Source organism: Poeciliopsis prolifica, unplaced genomic scaffold (assembly GCF_027474105.1).
Source record: "Poeciliopsis prolifica strain line A6 unplaced genomic scaffold, Auburn_PproV2 SCAFFOLD005, whole genome shotgun sequence".
NCBI lineage: Eukaryota > Metazoa > Chordata > Actinopteri > Cyprinodontiformes > Poeciliidae > Poeciliopsis > Poeciliopsis prolifica.
This window is the reverse complement of record NW_026562380.1, coordinates 14,187,956-14,209,052: the sequence shown is the minus strand read 5'-3', so window position 1 is coordinate 14,209,052 and position 21,097 is coordinate 14,187,956. Positions and strand designations below refer to the sequence as shown.

The window sequence follows — 21,097 nt, the reverse complement described above, 5'->3', positions numbered from 1 at the left end:
TTGGATTTAAGTTAATCATTGACTAAATTAAATGGCATATAAACATTAAACTAATACTTTCTGTATTTTTTTATATTAACGTTACATTACTGGTCGTGCCAATATGGTAGGTGACACAATCTGGGGAAAAAAACGAGCTCTTCTCCGTTCTCCCAGTGTTAACTAAAAACATCCAATCAGAGCCTGGAGGCGGGTCTTAGAGCTGTCAATCATGATCTCCACTCCTACACGTCTCTCCATGGAAGGGGGTATGGGATTTGTTAGCATAGCCACCGATGACGATGGACAAAATGTTTTTTTGTTTTTTTCCTGTAATTGCAAGTTGGTTACAGCATTAAAAACTTCCTCCTGGCTCTGATTAGAGCGTTGCATTTCTTCAGGTGGCAATAATATCATTGAGGAGGCAGAGGAAATTGATCTTTTCACAGATTATCTGTCTCATAACATGTTGTGAAGACATGGTGCCGGTTTTACAAATGTGTAAAAAAATATTCTTTCCAAAAAAGTTACAGCTTTAACGCCAGTACTACTCTCTACCTGACAGTGGCCATGCCTCCCTTCCAAAGATGCAAGACAGTGATGGAGATAATGAGATATTTACTGCCATAAGTCATAATTTGGCACACATTCACCACAATGGCTCACCAGAGACAAAGTTGATTGTTTCTTCACTTTCCCTGAACGCAGCAGCTGGTAAAAATGGCGTTGTGAGGTAATTGGTCGATTACAGTGACACCGCCCACAAGCTGAAGGCCCTGCTCCCTGTTTTCTGTTTTTATTCTTTCTGTCAACTCCAAACTTCCTGAGCCTCTTGAGGTCTCCTCAGATGTGACCTATTTTAGTTTAGGAAATGAGGGCCACAGGAGAGGGTGAAGACGAGGGACAGTTTTTACGGACGGTGAGTCACAAAGTCAAACTAGATGTTAACTGTTAAAAGTCTAATTATTTCCAAAAGACCTTCTAATAGAAAAACAAAACAGAACTAGTATTTCTGTGTTTTGAGATATTAACCTCCAGGTAACACAAAATTTATTTAAGGTCAAGATATAGTGTTGTATTTTATTTCTAAGGATATCAGTTGAAAATCTTCATTTTCTTTTTTGTATTAAATTAGCAAAAAAAAAAAAAAAAGAAAAAGAAAAATCCCAAATGAATTTAAATACCTGCTGCCTTACACCTCCTACTGGTTCTCTAACCTTTATTTTTTGTAGTTATTGTGGCAAAAAAGAAACAATAAAAACTGTTTTTTTTCTTGTTCTCACTACAAGATGTTTTTCTTCTTGGTTGTCCTCTTAAACTTTGTAATCTTTACCTTCTGATAGTAGCATGTCACAGTGGAGGCAAGACAAACGCACATGCGGATAATTGTGTTTAATTGATCCATACTTTTGCTGCCATACATGGTGTTTTTTATTCTTGACAAATCTCATGGTTAGTTGGTAGATGGCAATAGAAATCTATGCTAGCACTCCAATCTATGAAATAGATTACTTGATCAAGTTATTTTTGAAATTTTGCTGTTCAGAAGAAATGTATTTTGTTTTTTTCCTGCCTTATTTTTTTTTTTATCAGAATTGAATTGCTTTACATACAAGGTGCCTGTATAATAACCTTTTCTAAGATGTGTAGACCAGACTTTGTAATTTCTTCCCTGTGCCAAAATTTGAGAAAAATAATTGTCCACTTTCAAAAACTTTTTCCATTCGCCATTCCATTGTTCCATGGTGAATTTTCACATGTTGGATGCACAGCTGTCCTCAAGCCCATCAGAATGGGCAACCTGAGCTCTGGGCAGTGTGTTCGACTGATTGCAATGCTCCTGCTGATATGAGGAGTGGAAAGACGGTCGAATCAGGGGGTCAGACAGAGAAGTGCCTTCCAGATATGGCAGTGTACCGAGAGCACCGAGAGGTGTTGGCATTCCTGGTCATCTGTGATTCTTTTCTTGCACTTCTTTAAATAGATAGAGATGTCTAATTGGGTTGGCGTGATGCATGTGGTTTTTGAATGGGGATAAGATAAGTAGATGTGTATGTCCAGATCTACTGTACATACAGTTTCAATAGAAATAAAATGCATCATCCATATCAGTGCTCATTTCTGAAATATTTTCTTTCAGAATCTAAAGTTGTTTTGCACACACTATCTTGTTGTCATCTCTGTGTGTGTTTGTGGTTTTTCTTTCCCTTCCTTAGGGAGATGAGGTGGTTTTGCAGAGCACCTTCACCTCTAATAGCGAACATTTGAAACTCTGTCTTGCTGCTGAAGGATTTGGGAGCAGGCTTTGCAGGCTTGAACCCACTTCAAACTGCAAGGTACAAAGCTCCACCATGGTGATTTCGCTGTTCCTCCTCACTGCTCTTTGTCCTCCTTTTTGACACCAATGGGAGCGATGCCTCAAATAGTGTCATTTTTCTTTTTTTGAGCTGTTGAATTTTCTATGAAATAATATAAAATTATTTGTCATTTATTTATAATTTTGAAAAATTATTTTATTTTACAACTGTTTCTTGTACTTTCATTTTTGCTAATTAATTACATGTAGTATGTTTAAAAAAAAAAAAAAAAAAGCACAGTGTACAATAATTTTGATCGAAACATTTTCATTTGCTAAAATGGCCAAAATTAAACCGATGGAGAATCTGTATATTTAAAATATTTAGTGCTGTTCAATTGCATAAAATCTAATAAAAATGCTTTCAAAATGTAGGTTTTTAACATGGAAAGATGTGGAAAGGTTTTTCTATGTGATCATTGGCAGGTAAATCAAGCATATGCACTCTTTAAATTATAGATTAATCAATCTTTTGGCTTGCATATGTCAATTTGTATTTGATTTGTTGTTGCTTATTATATCATTGGTCTGGAAAGGAAACAGGCTCACATGAAAGTAGTTTAGAAAGTTTTTGTGTTCTTTTATTTCCTGCCAGAATGTTCCTCCAGACTTGTCTGTCTGTGGCTTCGTCCTGGTTCAGTGTCTCTCTGTTCGAGCCCTGCAGGAGATGCTGGCCCACAGCGAACAACTGGCAGCAGAGGTGAGAATCTGTTCCCTTCTTGTTGCTCTCAGTGAACCTTAATGAACGAATTTGCTGGCTCATGTTCTGGCAGCGTAATTTTGGGGCATGATTTACCTTAATTTAAGATTATCCGGTCAATGTTTATTGTAAAATAGAGTTAAGTCAATGTTTTCCTTAGAAATAATTTGTCACATTTCTTATTGTTTTGGACTGTTTATTTGTTGTTTCTTGTAATTTTGGGCAGGTTTTGACATGTAAACACATTTATCTTTTTCTGAAGATAAGTGTGTAGCTTCCTTATTGTCTTGTCTTTCCCATCTTGGAGATCTGTTAGTGGAAACCGACTTTTGTGTCACAGCATATCTACACTCTGCCAGAACAGGAAGTCAAAGATTACTTGTTAAAATATTGAAGTTGCACCTGATGGAACTGCTGAGGTTAAACAAACTACTTCTAAGTCAAACACTCCTAAGAATGTTTGGAAACAACATAATTTATCAAGTCAAGGTTTCCCCCAGAAAACTTGCAAAGCCCGGTGGTTGGGTGCTACCATTCAACCAGCCGCCCTTTGTGTTTTTCAGTTAAAATATGTTTAAAGTTGACAGGAAATTTGAAAATATCACTTAATAATTATGTGTTATTGAAAGACTTATACCTGGGCACCCACCATAAAGTCTTAAAAAAGCAAACATTTTAAAAATATGTAAGTAAATAAGTAATGCTTAGCCTGGTGGCCTGCCAGGCTTATAATACACTGGGAGAAACCCTGAAAGGCGTAGTAGAGATTATAAATTATTTTGAAATTATTTAGAAATGTTTGATATATACAGCATTTTTCTAACAACTGAAGATGACATATCTACTTAATTGTGCTATTCAATGGAAAATACATACATAGGCCGTTTTACACATCTGGATGTCTAGATTTCTTGCAAAAGTGTCTAAAACTTTTCTTTTTTTTTTAAGACACAGCAGCTTCAAAATATAGAAAACAAAAAGATCCAAGGCTTCAAAACTGTAGACGGAGGCTGATTTTATAGTGACACTGTCCTTGGTTTTATTTTAGTAACATTAAAATAACAAGATGCATTTTGAAAGACATTGTGGGCTGATTGTTATTTTTATTTTTTTACTTGATATTTTCTCTACTTCTTAGTGTCTTGAAATTAAACAAATACATATATTTTAACAATTATAAACCGACTGATGGTGATTTACAGGCAAAAACTGGAGTTGCCCATCGCACTCTGCTGTACGGCCAGGCAGTGATGTTCACACACTCCTTCAGTGGCATGGTGAGTTTGAGATATTCAGATATTTACATGCTGTAGAAAGAGACACCACCATTAATATACAGTCTGACTCTAGACTGAAGTTTTCTTACTTTAGATCAGTAAGGATTGCCAAGTTTTTTCTATTTTCAAAAATACCTCCCACTTTAAAATAAGGATTTTTTATACATCTTAAATATACTGATTTATTTATTTATTTTAATTTCCCTTCAAGTATCTTAGTTGCTTGTCTTCGTCTCAGACTTCGCCTGACAAGCTGGCGTTTGATGTGGGTCTACAAGAGGATAAAGCAGGTATAATTTAAAATGTACCTGTTCTCATAACATTTTCCTTTAATGTATCGTGATCCTTTTTGTGGCTCCACACTTTAAGTTTTAGCCTGCAAGCTTCCACTCATCTAAATTCTGCCCCTGGCTCAGGAGAGGCATGCTGGTGGACTGTCCATCCGGCTTCCAGGCAGAGGTCAGAGGGCGAGAAGGTGCGTGTCGGAGATGACCTCATACTGGTCAGTGTCTCCTCTGAGAGATATCTGGTGAGTAAAGGAAGAAAAATTGTTTTTATCTTAAAGTAGACCAAAGTCACACTGATGGAAATGGAAAAAAAAATAAAAATATTTGTTACAGAAGTGTAATCCAGTTAAGGGAATAATACAATTTAAAATGTAATGATTTTTCTTTTTCTTCTTGTGCTTTTATTACTAGATTTTTTTCTCACTTATAGTCTTTCACTATCAGAAACGACAATCTACAAAATTTCCATTTATTTCAATCAGAAGATGATGCCTCACTGTTTTGCGAATGAGGTGTTTTGCATAATTGCTTATGATAACAGTTATTGTGGCAGAAAAATCAGAAGTTGTGTTTATTTCTGATGAGCCCATTTCTCATATTTTCTTTTTTCTTTTTTTTTATTCCCCAGCATCTGTCCTTTGGCACTGTATCTGACAACAAAAGCCTGAGCGACAGTCTGATTGTCAGTGCCTCCTTCCAGCAGACTCTTTGGAGTGTTGCTCCCATCTGCTCCGGAGGTGCCATTGCTCAAGGCAAGTTTCTTTTCTTTTTGCTCTCTAAGCATGTTGATAAACAAAACATTTATTCTTTTTTGTATGTGAAAAAAAGTCCAGCTGAGTGTGTTGTGTTTAAGGAATGCAGTTGTTTTTTTTTTCAACGAGCTCAAGTGCTTTGCCTTTTTGCGAGGCAAGTCTCTGTACAGCATTCACCCACATAGAAAATAAAAGAACCACAATTGAAACGGAAGAAATAATTATACAAATTTAATTAACTAATCTTTAATTAAACACACATTATTATACTCAATAAAAACCACAACATAGTTAGGACAAAATAAAAATACATTTTATTTTTTCATTTTCTTCTAGTAGGAAACAGTATTTTCTTCACTGCATTTAAACCAGCCAACATACCCAGAATACCCTGTTTTTAGGGCATTTCCTCCAGAGCTGAGGAACAGGGAGACTAAATCTCTCTCCTTGTTTTTACCGGGTTCTGAAAACATCGAGGGAATGCTTCTCTTATGACTTAATGGCATAGATGCTGCAATCGTGTTCAGGCCAAAGACAATTGAGTTTTTTTTCCACACCGTTAGCAGGATTTGCAAATCTCTCCCGTTACTCACAGGGAAGCCAGTGAAGTAATTTAACGACTGGTGTAACATGATTCAATTTCTGGTATTGGTCAGACATCTGGTATCCAGATTTTAAATGAGTTGCAGCTGTCTGGTTGTTTTTTTTTTTGGTCTTTTTTTTACTGCAACAATAAAGAAAACATTTTATTAATGTGATCTATTTGAAATAAAAACCACTTGTCAATTTTATGTGATCTGAAATGATTTATTCTGTCAATCTTTTTAACAGAGGAGTTGGCTAATTTAGGAATGCAGTGTTTATTAAATCTTAGTTAGGGCTGCACCATATCAGGAAAATCTGTTAATCTGTGAATAATCTTGTTCAATATTGTGATAACAGGATTTCCAGCTAACACATTTTCTTGTTTTGTGTTTGAGTGAGTCAAACCGGTCAAATAAATAATTTATATGCAAATCACTAATGCATAATCATTTAAAATAATAACTTACCAAATATTGCATCTAAGCTGTCTTTTTTGATGACAGTGTTGCATACATTGGCATTGAGATGAGATTTTTTTTTTATAAAAGCTGACAACTCATGTTACAGTTTTAGGACATGGCAGCTTTAATAAAAATGCAAAAACATTTTTTTTCTATAAAAGTTACTTTTACAAACTAAACAAAGCCTCTGCAAAATCCTTCAATTTGAACTTTTTTTTCTTATCTCACTTGCTCAAGAATTAGTGTCCTATTTTTCTCAATAAGATAAAATAAAAATATGATGACATTCTCAAACTTGTAAAGCACAAAAAAACTTTCCAGATGTATGTCATCTGCCTTATTTCTACCATGGGATGTTCTTATAAACTCAAAGTCTAAACTGAAAATGATGAAAGAATGACTTGTGCTCAGTCAGGACTGTATTTACAATTTCTTTTGGCATAGACAGCCATTCCCAATAACCTGATGATGTAAAATATTGTTTTGCTTTTTTCCAGGCTATCTAAAGGGGGGAGAAACATTGCGTCTGCTCCACAGCTATAGTGATGCTTGTCTGACTGTTCCTTGTTCAGAGCAGGGAGAGGAGCTTCAAAGGTCCTTCAAAACACACTTCTTTTCATATTAGTTTGAGAATAAATAAATAAATAAAAACATTGCTCGCCTCTCTGACTGCAGCTGCTTTCCTATTCTAGGGTGATGCATTATGAGATTGGGTCAGTGTCTGGTCATGGGCGGTCCCTTTGGAGGCTGGAAATTCTGCGTGTTGCGTATGTAAATTAAAGATTTTAGAATAATTCTGTCACTCTTGAAATATACATTTTGCTTTTTTGGATATGCCATGAGGAAATTGTTATTTCTGTACTGACATTTCCTAGGTGGAGTGGGAGGCACACATGTTGGGGCGAGCCTTTTCGCCTGTGCCACGTAACAACGGGGAGGTACCTGGGTCTGATGGAGGAAAAAGGATTGCACCTAGTGGATCGGGACAAGGCTGACATCAAGACAACTTCCTTCTGCTTCCGATCATCAAAGGTCAATTCAATAATTAGAAACACACTGGATATTTTTAAAACTTTTAAATTAGATGCAAAGTGTCTTACAAAATGATGCAATGCAGTGTATGATTAAAAATTATATTGAGGAAGAAGAATTTACATGTTTGAATTTTTTTTTTCATTAAAATATTTTCTGGCAGGAGAAATGCGATGCTGGCAAAAACACAGATACTGATTGCATGGGAATCCCAGAAATCAAATATGGAGACTCGATGTGTTACCTCCAGCATCTGTACTCAGGACTGTGGCTAACCTATCAAGCTACAGACGCCAAATGCCGGCTGGGTGGAAATCTGCGCAAGGTACAACTTTATTATTTTTTTTCTTTTATTTTTGGTGTAGACGGTGGCTCTTCATGAACCCAAAACATAAGTCTGCTTTTTGACTACAGCAGGATTTGAATGGATCTGGATTTTTTCTTTTCTCAGGCCATTTTACACAGTGAGGGTCACATGGATGATGGACTGACATTATCTCGCTCTCAGAGAGAAGAATCTCACACTGCAGGACTCATCCGGAGCACTGTCTCTTTGTTTACTCACTTTATCAGGTTCTTGATTCACGGTCATTCTGTAGTTTGAGAATAGAGGAAAGACAGACCTGTCCGTAGAGTCAGAGTTTACATTGTGATTTACAGTTTCAGTACTGAAAGTGTTTGTTTGGACAAGAAAATTGGCGCATTAGTTTTTCACATAGGCCTCAGATTTGTTTGTTTGATGATCTGAAACATTTAAATATGCGACAACAATGCAAAAAATTTAATGCCCTCAAAACTGTCTTTAGTACAGTGAAACACTCGTGGCCCAAACTGTATTGTCCTTTCTCATTTCTGTTAAATATTTAAAAACAATTTTTTGCTAGACAATTGTAAGACAATCTGCATCTCCATTAGGAAACTCGACGGATTTAGTCATGAAGGAAGCCTGTCCTCACTCTGTCTGCCAATGAAAACGGTAACCTGCAGCCTCCAGGATCTCATCAAGTACTTCCAGTCTCCACTTGATGGGCAAAGCCATGAAGATAAACAGAAAAAGATGGCTGCTCTAAGGAGGCGCCAGAATATGTTTAAAGAAGAGGTAGAAATAGCATACAGATATAATTTTTTGTTTTATTTTTCTCAGAGTAACCAAACACACTGCCTTTGTTCTTCTTAGGGTGTGATAGATCTGGTGGTAGATTGCATTGATCATCTGCACCACTACAGCAGTGATTCTTGTATAACCGATGCTACTCAGTGGGAGGCCGTCGTCTACTTGTTCTATGAGTTACTTGGTAAGAATGTTAATAATAATATTAATAATAATACTCATCCTGGTCCAACGTTAACTTATTAAAGTCAACCACCTGGCTCTCATTTTTTTGCTTCCTGTGTACTTGTATGTGAATAATTAATTCAGGTTACCTGACTGTCTTTTTCTTTTTTAGCTGCTTTGATCCGTGGGAACCGTGTAAACTGTGCTCATTTCTCAAGCTCTGTGGACTGGCTCATAGGCAGACTGGACCATCTAGAAGCATCTTCTGGTTGGCTTGATTTGGACATTTTTTTTCAACCCAGTTGCTACACTTGCAATCTATGAATTTTTTTCTTAAAGTTATAGATGTTAAAACAGTGTTTCTGTTATATTGTAATGTTTCTTACCATTCCCAGGAGTCTTGGAAGTTCTGCACTGTGTTCTTGTAGAGAGTCCTGAGGCAATTAATGTCATAAAAGATGAACACATTGAATCTATTATCTCATTTCTGGAAAAGCATGGACACAACAACAAGGTAGAAAACTTTTTTCATTGCTTTGGATTTAAATCTTGAGCAACCATGAATGTTTTCTAATAGTCTTTGAAAAATAAAGTGCTGAAAATGAAATACTTTGAGACATTTTTAAAATGACACTTTACTTAAGTCAGACTTAAAGAAATCAATAACAAAGAGTGGTCATTCCACAGTGTGGAAGTGATACCAGAAAAAAAAATCCTCTTCTGTTCTCTTACCACACAGAGCACAGAAAAAAAATAAAAAACTTTAGGGGAGTTTATGAAACTCCTCTAAAACTTTTTGCCATAAAAGGTGTGCTTTACTCAGCTAAGAGCTAAAATTGAGCTTTTTGTAAGCCAACATATCAGGGTGGGTTTGGTGTAAAAATAAAGGACATGTAAAAAGCATCTCATGCATCTGGAAAGTGTTGTAGTAATGGTGTCCTGGTTCCTTGTTTCTCTTGAAAAAGCCATGAGAACTTGGTCTAATTATGAACTTGGAGATTTGAAATAATGCTGACTTCTACATAAAAACTTCTCTCTTTCAGGTCCAACAATTGGAAAGCTGTTCATCTGGGGGGGTGGAGGGGTGGAGTTTTACAAAAGCATGGCCAACAAAAATTCTGATATTAGTAAAAAAAAATTATGTACTAATGTCAAATGTTTTTATTTATTTATTTTTTTGCCGTAAGTACATTTTCTGAAATTAAAGCTTTCTAAAATGCTTCTATGGCATAGTACTGCTGGCTTAAAATATTTTATTTATTTTTATTTATTTTGAGACGATTTACCAGGCCAATAATTGTAGACAGTACTATATGTATTACCTGGAGCAGAACAGGTAAACATGAGGTATAAAAAAAAAAGAATGGTTGGTTTTTAGCTGTTGAACATATTTCTAAAAGTATACCAGATGACATAAGAGAAAGTTGAAAGCAGCTTTAAGAGAAACTGGCGATCTTTAGCTTGAATCACTTGAACTTATTGAGGTGTGAAGTGCTGACTGGTTGTGTTGCAGGTGCTGGAGGTTCTGTGCTCTCTGTGTGTGTGCCATGGTGTGGCGGTGCGCTCCAATCAGAACCTCATCTGCGACAGCTTGCTGCCAGACAGAGATTTGCTACTTCAGACGCGACTGACTAATCAGGTCACCAGGTACTCCATAAGGTTTTCCTTCAAATGAGACTTGATTTATTAATTTATTTAAGAGTGTTATTTGTCTCTGAGTCCTCCTTCTGTCAGTGTGTCCTTTTTCATTTACTCTGAATTTTACTGCATCCAAAGTTTTGTCAGTTTGTGTCGTTCACAACTTGTAAAAATCACAAAACAAAGGTAGTTTGCTGTAATTTCTCAGATAAAAATAGAGTTTAAGAAACTTGTTAATAATACGTTGTAATCTTCAATCTTTCCTTGTTTTTCTCTGTGACATGTAAATTTATTGTCTTATCCTTTGTATCTCTTGGCCTTTGCCGAAAATGTCTTTTCATTTCAGTTAATTGTTTTCATTTTATTGAGTTTATTTTCCATTTCTTTTTCTAAACAGATCACACTCAGGCACTTATTAAAATATGACTTTAGTTTTAATTTTGGCTCCAACTCTTTACAAAAACTAGATCCAAAAACGTCCCATTCTGAAAGTGTGCTATTATTTTGTTCTTATTGTAGGATGTATAAATCAATCCAAGTTAATTGAATAATTGCGTTTAACTGTTGTGACTGTGGTGATTTTTGCTTTATAATCAAGTAGCTCCATATCGTTCGAGTTGCAGGTGTAAATGCTAACCTTTCCAGTTGGACATTGGTGTAGATATTTGTTGCCTGAGGGGATATGAGCCATCTCAGTTAATCCGTGGACACTTTTTAATCAGTTTCATCATCTTTCATGTTCTTCTTCTTCTTCCTTTGAATTTTTGCCCCACTGTGCCAATCTGATCTTAAAAGGCAGTTTCCTTTTTGCCTGTTTTCCTTTGGGATTTTATGATGTTTTAGCTTTTCTTTTTTGAAAGACAAGCTTTCAAGAAAGAATCTTTCTTGTACTGTACTTCCTTCAAAACTATCAAAATTGCTTCTTTTTTTTGTTCTTTTTTTTTTCTCTCTCCGAGTGTACATCTATCTCTGTTTAATCATGCATGCACCGCAGAAGTGCATTTTCCTTCCTTTCTTCTTCAAGCTATTGTAGCATGAAGAAGGTGTTCTTATACCTTTTCACTCAGGTAAAAGAATATTTGGACTCATCTTATACAATTCTTCCAAGTCAAACTTAATATTCTGCTTGATTAATGGAGTATAAATAGAAACATTTTAACTGGTTAAAATAGTCTACATTTCTTAAGCAATCAAGTGAGAGCACACATATGGCAAAAACACATTAACTTTGTATGAAGGATGGCTTTGTGTTTGTGCTGATAATTTTGTGAAGAAGATAACGTTGACTTCTCACCAATCATGTTATAAAAAGACGTCAACAGAGAAAAAAACATTAAATCATGTTTTCTGAAATTCTAATTTTGTTTTCCTCTGGGACTCTCAGTTAAATTAATTTAAACTGCTTAATTTTCTGCAGATGTGTTATCTTTTAATTTTTATTTTTTTTACTAAATTCTCATAATTTTTTAAGTGAAAAGATGCTCTGTTTTACAAAATGGATGTGCTAGTTTACCCCCAGTTTGCAGAGTGGAAGTAACTTCTCAGAACATGGTTTTAGGTCATTTATTTAGACAAGAAAAGGAACAAACAGAAACTAGAGTGTAGCAATCTACAGAACATGTATTTACATAGTAATTACATTAATATTTTCCACAAACGTGATTGAATTTATTCAAGAACAGACATTGATGAAATTTTGAGCCTGAACAATTTTTTTTGATATGGTGCTACTTATTTTATGAAGTTGACTTACTCCTAAAAAGCAAGCACCGCCTTGGTTTGATACAGTGATCAGAAATTTGTTTCCCAAATGCTCTGTGTCACTATTAGTTTCCTCTATTCTTTCAACATGCATTCACTGAACAAAGTCTAACTATAGACTTCTGTCACATTTGGACAAATACCTCTATACTGCTAAATTTCACAATAATACTATTCCCTATTTTTTTGTTTTCTTTGCCTTTTCTTTCCTTCTTCAACACCCTCACTGCAGCATGAGAGCAAACATCTTCCTGGCCATGGGAGAGGCCTCAACTCAGCATCGGAGATGGTACTATGAGTTGGTCGTTGATCATGCTGACCCATTTCTCACAGCTGAACCGACACACCTGCGTGTTGGCTGGGCCTTCACCAAAGGCTACCTGCCCAGGCCAACAGGAGGAGAGGGCTGGGGGGGCAATGGAGTTGGAGATGACCTCTATTCATTTGGCTTTGATGGGCAACACCTATGGTCAGGTGAATAAGAGGAAGTGCTTATGGTGTACGTTTTGGGAAACTGCATAACTTCAGTGTGGTTTTGTATTCCACGTTTATTGTCGTTAGTAATATTGTCAGAATATATATTCATATCAATTTATTACATTCACATCACAGTAGATTTGCACAACTTTTGAAAGTTGTGCAAATCTACTGCAAGTCTGTTTGTTCCCAAAACAGACTTGTGACAAAAAATATCTGATGAAAATCCATTTTTATTCATCCTATGCAATGTTCAAATTTTAAGATGTATATTTTCTTGGAAGCCAATATCACCTAAATAAAAAGATGAAACAAATCACTGTGCAGATGTAAGGTATGTAATATAAATTTTAAAACGTGAATGTATCACTGTGAGAAATCAGAAGTGTTTGGAGTAAATTAGGATTCTCAGTGGAAGTGTAAAGTTTATTAAGAAGTGAAATTTCTATGAAAGAAAATGGCACATTGAGGACAAAACATTTTTAATACACATTGCTGCATTAAACTTTATTGCTTATTTAGTCAGGCTGAGAGCAGTGCTACATATTAATACAGATTAAACGTTTTGTACAGTAATCACTTTTCCAGTGACCTGTTCCTGCCTGACCTGAATTGCAGGTTGTGTGGGGCGTAAAGTCAGTTCCGCCTTCTCGCATCTGCTGAAAGATAATGATGTGGTTAGCTGCTGTCTCGACCTCACGGTTCCATGCATCTCCTTCCGGGTTAACGGTCTGCCGGTGCAGGGCATGCTGGAGAACTTCAGTGCTAATGGACTTCTGTATCCTGTGGTCAGCTTCTCAGCTGGAGTCAGGTCAGCAGTGTTAAAATCTTTAAACTGATCTCTCTCTCTTCCATTCAGTTCGAGTTAATGTTCTGTTTTTTCAATTATTTTATATTAATAACAAATAAATGTAAATGTACTGTAATAAGAATTAGTTTTTTGCTTGTCGAAAACCATTACTGCCTTTTTTTTTGTCCTTTTCCTGAACATCAGGGTTCGTTTTCTGTTTGGCGGGGGACATGGAGAGTTTCGCTTCCTGCCCCCACCAGGCTACGCTTCATGCTCTGAGGCTTTGCTCCCCAAAGTCAAACTGAGGGTAGAGCCATGTCAGAAATACATCTCGGACTGTGAAGAGGGAAAAAAAGAGCTCATTGGCCCCTCGGTGCCAGTCACTCCAGTTACCTTCACCCCTACACCAGTAGACATCAGCAAGGTAACATCCAGCACACACAAGCATATTTTCCATCTAAAGAAAGCCAGATTTAGTAAAAATGTCACACTAAACAAATATTCTCACCCAATTTGAAGTTGGTATGCTGTTCACTGGGCACAATACTTTGACTCGAACATTCTTCTCCACAAATCATGCGGGCTATGTCTGTAGGATGTGCGTCTTAATCTGATTTGAAGTTAAACTGGCAATTCACTGCGGAGTGACTTTGGTCTCCCAGCATCTGCCAGCTTGATAACCTCTGGCCTGAATTAAGTTGTAGTAGTGCATTAACAGAGATTGACCTGTTTTAGGTTATGTTACCTCCACAACTTGAAGACATTCGAGAAAAAATGGCAGAAAACTTTCATGAACTCTGGGTGAAGGACAGAATTGACCTCGGATGGACAAATGGACCAGTAAGAAAATATGTTTTTTTTAAAAAAAAGTTGAACTAACTCCTGTGCTTCAGTTCTGCTTTTGGTATGAAATAGCTAACATTTTTTGTCAAACAGGTGAAAGACGAAGGTAAACAACACGACCCTTGTCTCATAGAGTTCTCCAAGCTTCCAGAGCAGGAGAGAAACCAGAACCTTCAAATGGCTGAGGACATTCTTAAGTGAGCTCCAATACTTCAAAACATAAAATTAAAAACTAATTCAAATCAAAATCTCGCTGTACTTTAAACAGTTTAAATCTTAAGAACTGCCTTCTCTGTTACTTCTTCTCTTCTTCCATTGGAGGACGGTGCTTGCCCTGGGTTTCCACATTGGTTTGGCAGATGACCACCCTGAGGAACGCATCAAATACAAGAGAATACACAAAAAGTCATTATTTTAATTTTGCATTCAGAATGCTATATCCTGGTGTCATAACAGTCAAGTTTGATTTTTGAGAGAGCTAAATGCTTGATGCTAAGGTTTGTCCTCTGTCATCTGTTTCAGGTATGAGTTGCCCTGCGGCTACAGGCCTGCACCAATAGATTTAAGACAAATTACTCTCAGTCCAGCTGACAAGGATGTGGTTACCCTGTTGGCAGAAAACCGTCATAATATCTGGGCCAAAGAGTGCATCAAACAGGGATGGACCTATGGACCTGAGCAGGTGCTATTTTTTGTTATCTTTTTGTAGTGGTTGTACACAGGTGCAACTCAGCACATTAGAATGCCATTAAAGTTGATTTATTTCACTAATTTTACTCAAATAGTCAAATTCAAAGCAAGTGTAATCATTACACAAAGAGTGAAATTGTTGGGTATTCATTTCAGCTGATTTCAATAATTAACACTAAGAGCTAACAAAAACCAGAATTTATTTTTCTAATAAATCACATTACGTCAATGAAAAGAATATTAACAGAGAAATGTTACAAGCACGAGTAGACAAAGGGATTTTCCACTCTGACACTCATTCATTTATGTTAAATGACTCATCTGGCTAACATTGTAATGCTTTTGAACCAATTAGATGATTTGTATAACATCCAAAGGAGTTGTGTACTTTGGACACCACTCAGATGCTTCAAACCACACACAAGTTGGAGTCACATTTGTCAGAGGATATTGAGTTGGTTTAGATCAGGCCAGTTTGTTTGTCGGTCAAGCACTGATATTAAATCAGGAATTGATCATTTACCCAGTTTGTTCAGGTACCAAGACCTGTTGAAAAATGTAATCATTATATTTTATAAAACTTGTAGATGGTACCAAGATTAGTAAACAATGAGACATTTCATATCATTCACTGCCTGTAGAAATGTCACACTGAACCTCATTGAACTTGGACTATTGTCATCCTACACAACCTCAAAATCTTGTCACTTTGACTGGCTGAGGTTTAATGTTTAGAAGGAGGCATGACAACAAACTGAAGCTGAGGTGGATTTATCGAAGAACAGATGGTCAGATTTGCACCAAATACCATTATACAGTAAAAGAAAACAGCTGGCTTTTATACACTGAACAGTTTCACTGGACATACCAAGAGAAGGGTTAATAAATAAATATTTGAAAAACAACAATAAATAAACAGTGCTTAACAATAAATGGTACCAATAAATATCTACAGGCATAACAATGAAGCTAACCTGAAGTCAATCAAAGCATAAATGTAACTAAACAGAACTCCTTTAGTCTTTAGTACTTTTTCTGAGACAAGTCTGGGTTTTCATCATCTTTAACCATTGAAATGAATCCTTGGAACACATGATCTTGTGAGTTGATATTATTTTTTGAATTAAATTACTAAGATAAATGTATTTTCAATTTTACACCCAACTGTCCTGCAGCAATACATGTACAATTCAAAGTTTAACATGTTTTAATTACGGTAAATTCAGAACAGTACAATTAAAAATAATTCCACCAAGTCTGTGCAAAGAAAGTGATCCGTTGTATCAAGGCTAACATCGTTGAATGTTTTTCAGGCATAATTTGTTTCCTGTTTTGCTCTTTACCAATCGTGTATTTTATTTTTTTAGAATATAAAGGGGAAGCGGAGTCCTCATCTCGTGCCATACAGCCTTGTTGATGAAAGGATTAGGAAAGCAGGCATGGAGAGCGTGAGAGAGGCCGTCCGTCTCCTGCTGGCATTTGGCTACAGCCTGGAGTCCCTAAGCCAGGAACAGAGTATGAACCAAAGCCCAAATTAAATGTATCACACTGCTACCTATTACAGATCTCATACACACTGTAGGTAACGTCAAGGAATGGCTAGAATGTAAAACTAAATGAAAACTCCCAAGTTATTATTTTTAAATTATGGTTTATTGCTGTGACATCTGTCTGTATTGCAATGATGAACTTTTTAACATGTTTTGGCTGCAAATGAAATTTTTATTTTCCGAGATAACCATATTTGCACTATTTCTTTGACTGACAGCTCCTTTATCAAAGCCATGCCTCTTTTCTGTGGAGAAGAGCAGAGTGTTCAGACCAGATAAATCCTATGCGGTGACCATGGGGAAGTGGTATTTTGAATTTGAAGTACTGACAGCCGGGAATATGAGAGTGGGCTGGGCCCGACCGGGCTGTACTCCAGATAAAGAGCTTGGCTCAGATGACCAGGCTTATGTCTTTGATGGGTTTGAGGTGAGGCATTCCAATTTTACAACTTCTGATATTTCCAAAGATTCTTGCTGCTGTGGGAATCAAAATCTCAGTCAGTTCAAATTTCTTTCTTTTTTTTTTTTTTTAAGATACTCTGACTGTGATGTTAGAAAGTTTTCATTTTGAGACAAAAAGTAGGCCATATCATTCAGAAAAATAAAATGAAACAATCTCAGACATTTTCTTTTTTGAATTCAAAATAAATTTTATAAAATGCTCTAGGTTTATATTTTTCTCACTTTTTAAATAACTTGTAAGACATCAGCAAGCAATTTACCTGATCCTTGCTAAATATTTGCATTTTAGTTACTGTGTATCAGTAACTAAAGTGATACACAGGTAATTGAACAGTAATTGAATATATTGATTCAATTACTATGAATCTTCTGTTCCTTATCATTAGTATCTTATCGTTCTCCTCCTGTCCTTACCCCTGAATATGGGTCAAAAACAACCTCTTTCCATAACAGCATTTTAGAAACAAACAAAATAACAGATTTTCAAGTGTTTATGCCATTTAAGGTTTTCATGAACTCAATACTGAGTCTGTGTATGTAGATTCTCATAAGCCATTTCTGGTACCTTGATGTTGTTTTTCTGAATGTCAAGTAAAAAGATGCTGTTGGTTTCAGGCTCAGTGGTGCCATCAGGGTGGTGAGCCGCTGGGACGGCGCTGGCTCAGAGGCGATGTGGTGGGTTGCTTGGTGGACATGTTCGAAGGCACCATGATGGTCACGCTCAATGGAGAGCTGCTGTTTAATGACAGAGGATCAGAGCTGGCTGCCAAGGATTTGGATATCAGAGACGGTGTGGGAAAATCCTTTTGCTGAAATTTGCATCCCGATCTACATACGCTGACATCTACATACATTGATCTTATGCATGAAACTTTGAGGGGAAGAAAACATACCGCTATACATTGCTGGTAAAAAGTATTTGACCCTTTACATATTTCTTCTGTTTTTGCTTTTTTGATACCGTTTAGTATTTCTCACCATCAAGTAAATTTCAACATAACCTGTGCAAATGCACTTTCAGAATTTTTAAGGGGAGAAAAAGCATCTTATTTTGTCACGATGACCCATGTAAAAGATTAATTGTCTCCTGAGCCTAATAACTGGTTGTGCCCCCATTTTTCGCAACTGGTGAATTAAGTGTCTACAGGTACTGGAAATTAATCATTTACATCATTAACTTTTTGCCGTTGTAGAAATGTTTGATCTACAGTGGAAGGATTTCAAGTACTAATACTTTTAGGTCATAGCTTGATTAGATTTAAATTCAATACTATGAGAAAACCACACCATCATCTTACTTAAGAGGGCTTTGGAGTCAAATTGTTGGTGGGTTTGTTTTTAACCATTGTCAAGCTGCATAACCACATAAGGCCACCTGTAATTCTCCTTCAAGTTTTTGTGGTAGAGAGCAGAACTCAGGCTTCCATCATTTATGGGAATCCGGGTGATATATTGGAGAGAAGACAGGCTGAAGGCACAGAGATAGTAGAGACTACAGCTGGTGACATTAGGAACTAAGTCTTATGGAGCACTGGTATTAAAATTGCTCCACAGAAAATCGTCATAGACTGTTGAGATTTTTCTAATGTGAGGCTTAGACTTTGTGCTTTTTTGTGGTTTTCGTCTTCTCTTGTGGATGTTTTTTCTGGCAGTGTTGAGACTTGGGTGTAGCCAGTTAAGCTGAACTCAAAGTTGTTTCTCCCAGATAACTTAGAATTTAGCACAGGAGAGTAATTTTTTTAAAGGGATAAGTTGCTTTGGATCACCTTTTCCACTGGTAGATAAAGACTTCATAAAACTGAAATCACTTGTGACGAAGAATAAAATAAATCAGTAAGAGGGTAAACACTCTCACAGAATTTTAAATGTTTTTTTTTGCTTTGACTTTAAAATAACCTTGTGAGAGTTTTTTTTTTTAGTTTTCTCTTTCATTTTATTCTGTTAGGCCTGTTGCCTGTGGTCAGTGTTGGGGTTAACCAGGTGGGGAGGATGAACCTGGGCCGCCTGGTGGAGTCTCTGCAGTACTTTGACGTGTGTGGGCAGCAAGAGGGATATAAACCCTTTGCTTTTAATATGACCAGAGACCCACCTCTGTGGATGAGTTGGAAACTGCCCCAGTTTACTTCAGTTCTGCCTGATGATGACAGCTTACAGGTCAGTGCAATAGTCAGGGCATTTTTTACCACATCTTTTGAAGCACCCAACATCATAGAGTAATTGTGTGATTGTTAATACATCGCCATCTCTGGGGCCTAGCATTACATGTTGTTCTGTTGATGTTTTGATGCACAACCTTGATCTCAAAAACAATGTGCAAATCTCATTCAAGGTTACTCGACATAGGGGCTCAATGGATTCCTTATCTAGCCTGAGGGTCTCTCAGCGGCCGTTGGTGCAACATGGTGGAGGAAGTGAGATGGGCTTTTACCGGCTCAGCATGCCCATCCAATGTGCTGCCACACTCAGAAGCCCTGCAGAGGGGGGGCTTCAAGTCCCCTCCAGCTCTCTAACTCCAAGTTCAGGTTTGGAGGCATTGCTTGCAGAGAGGACTCCCACAGATAACAATGTGTCTACTGCAACAAATGAAAACCAGTGACCCATTGAGTGAAATATTGCAACCTGTGTATGGGATTCAGCTGCAATTATCCAGATTTATCCCCCCCTGTCCAGATCGGTGATATTCTTTCATGACCTTCATGGATTGTTCTGGTTAAGCTCCCCAGGGCCACGCTGTAATTAACGCCTGTTGTCTTTCAGTGAGGAAGGAGCTGGAGGACACAGACTCTGACTTTGAAGTTCTGATGAAGTCAGCACGCAGCTTTGCCAGCTCAAGAGATGAGCTCGACTACAAGGATCACAGTCATGACAAAACATCAAAACTGAAACAGAGGTAGGTGATTGAGAGTATAAAAAAAAAAAAAAAAAAAAAAAAAAAAAAAAAAAAAAAAAAAAAAAAAAAAAAAACAGGAAACTCATTGTGAAATTTGGAAAAATACTCTCAATTTCAATTCAGTTAATTTATATTACAACAATTTATTGCAAATTTTCTCTCACAGGACATATCGCTCCAATTCATTAAGTTCTTATTGTAGTTAGTTAAATTTGTGCAAGCAGCCCAATTAAACCCAAGTTCTAATAGAATGAAGTTGAGCTGATTGCACTTTATTGGTAAACACTGCTTGAAGGAACTTCACCTGTTTGGATCAGGTCATTGCTTTTGCAGCTGTGCTTATCCAGAGCAAATGTGTGATGAGCAAAGAAAAGAACAATTTACTTTTAATAGGACAACAACTTCCTCAAGCACTCAACTGAGTATGCATCACCATTTTCTGTGACTGGCAGGAGGTTATGAGGACAGAAAGGAAACGCTTAAAAAAAAACCTTTGGTGGGAAAGAAAAACTAAGAGTATGCAGAGATATTAAGAGCAATACCCCAGTGAGTATCTTAAGAAAGAAAAAAAAACTTGGCCAGAACAACTTTCTATAAAATGGTGCATACACTCAATGGCAGCAATAACTCTATTCAGCAAGGAACCATGAGAAAGTAGGAGCAAACCTAGGTAAGAAGCATGGGTTCAGGGCTTAGTTCTACACAGAACAACTATCTAAATCTAGCAGTAGCTCTGTCAAATATTCCATACAGGAAATCTACATAATTAAACATGAAAAGGTGTCTGCTCTGTAGAAATAATACAGAGAACAAAGTTAAAAGCAGATAATGATGTATAATTGGAGAGCAACAGTAGAAAAGAAAAAGTCATTAGAAGGTTCTGTAGCTTAATCTTATAACTAAGAGTTCAGGAAAACCAAAATCACTCTACTTGTAAGCTATAAATGTATGCACAATACGCATGGCATAAATATTGATTTAGGCTGAATAATAATGTTGTTATGCTTTTAAACTATTACTGTGTCTCTTGTGTGATTACAATAATAGTAACCTGATATAATAGATTTTCAGATTGAATAGGAGGGAAAAATGAGAAAACTTGAATGCATTGGAAGAAACAATGGTAGAAAACAGACCCTGCATAACCCTGTTCACGTTCTGTTATCTGAAAGGTTCATGATGAAAAGGAGTAAACCAGGCTTAGTCAGCAGCAACTCCTCTGCACGGCTTCTAGAAGACGTTATTGTTGAAAAGGATAACTACGATCACCTCATCCAGAGCTTCAGAGTAA

At 36.7% G+C, this 21,097-nt stretch overlaps 1 protein-coding gene across 1 annotated transcript in view; it reads left to right on the top strand.

The window, feature by feature from the left end:
* The first annotated feature begins 810 nt into the window (after positions 1-810).
* Positions 811-21,097, top strand: part of ryr2b (ryanodine receptor 2b (cardiac)) — a 68,648-nt gene continuing 48,361 nt past the window's right edge. Inside the window, exons 1-31 of the mRNA XM_055029509.1 lie at positions 811-898; positions 2,196-2,315; positions 2,931-3,035; positions 4,238-4,312; positions 4,524-4,602; positions 4,729-4,841; positions 5,228-5,351; positions 6,895-6,991; positions 7,090-7,164; positions 7,273-7,429; positions 7,593-7,754; positions 7,881-8,002; positions 8,345-8,528; positions 8,607-8,724; positions 8,878-8,973; positions 9,101-9,219; positions 10,219-10,352; positions 12,337-12,578; positions 13,200-13,392; positions 13,576-13,795; positions 14,107-14,211; positions 14,308-14,411; positions 14,536-14,619; positions 14,737-14,896; positions 16,272-16,419; positions 16,673-16,881; positions 17,532-17,706; positions 18,862-19,070; positions 19,246-19,438; positions 19,674-19,806; positions 20,979-21,093. Coding sequence (XP_054885484.1) covers positions 851-898; positions 2,196-2,315; positions 2,931-3,035; positions 4,238-4,312; positions 4,524-4,602; positions 4,729-4,841; positions 5,228-5,351; positions 6,895-6,991; positions 7,090-7,164; positions 7,273-7,429; positions 7,593-7,754; positions 7,881-8,002; positions 8,345-8,528; positions 8,607-8,724; positions 8,878-8,973; positions 9,101-9,219; positions 10,219-10,352; positions 12,337-12,578; positions 13,200-13,392; positions 13,576-13,795; positions 14,107-14,211; positions 14,308-14,411; positions 14,536-14,619; positions 14,737-14,896; positions 16,272-16,419; positions 16,673-16,881; positions 17,532-17,706; positions 18,862-19,070; positions 19,246-19,438; positions 19,674-19,806; positions 20,979-21,093 — 4,218 coding nt within the window. The 5' untranslated portion in view covers positions 811-850. The remainder of the gene's footprint in view (positions 899-2,195; positions 2,316-2,930; positions 3,036-4,237; positions 4,313-4,523; positions 4,603-4,728; positions 4,842-5,227; positions 5,352-6,894; positions 6,992-7,089; positions 7,165-7,272; positions 7,430-7,592; positions 7,755-7,880; positions 8,003-8,344; positions 8,529-8,606; positions 8,725-8,877; positions 8,974-9,100; positions 9,220-10,218; positions 10,353-12,336; positions 12,579-13,199; positions 13,393-13,575; positions 13,796-14,106; positions 14,212-14,307; positions 14,412-14,535; positions 14,620-14,736; positions 14,897-16,271; positions 16,420-16,672; positions 16,882-17,531; positions 17,707-18,861; positions 19,071-19,245; positions 19,439-19,673; positions 19,807-20,978; positions 21,094-21,097) is intronic.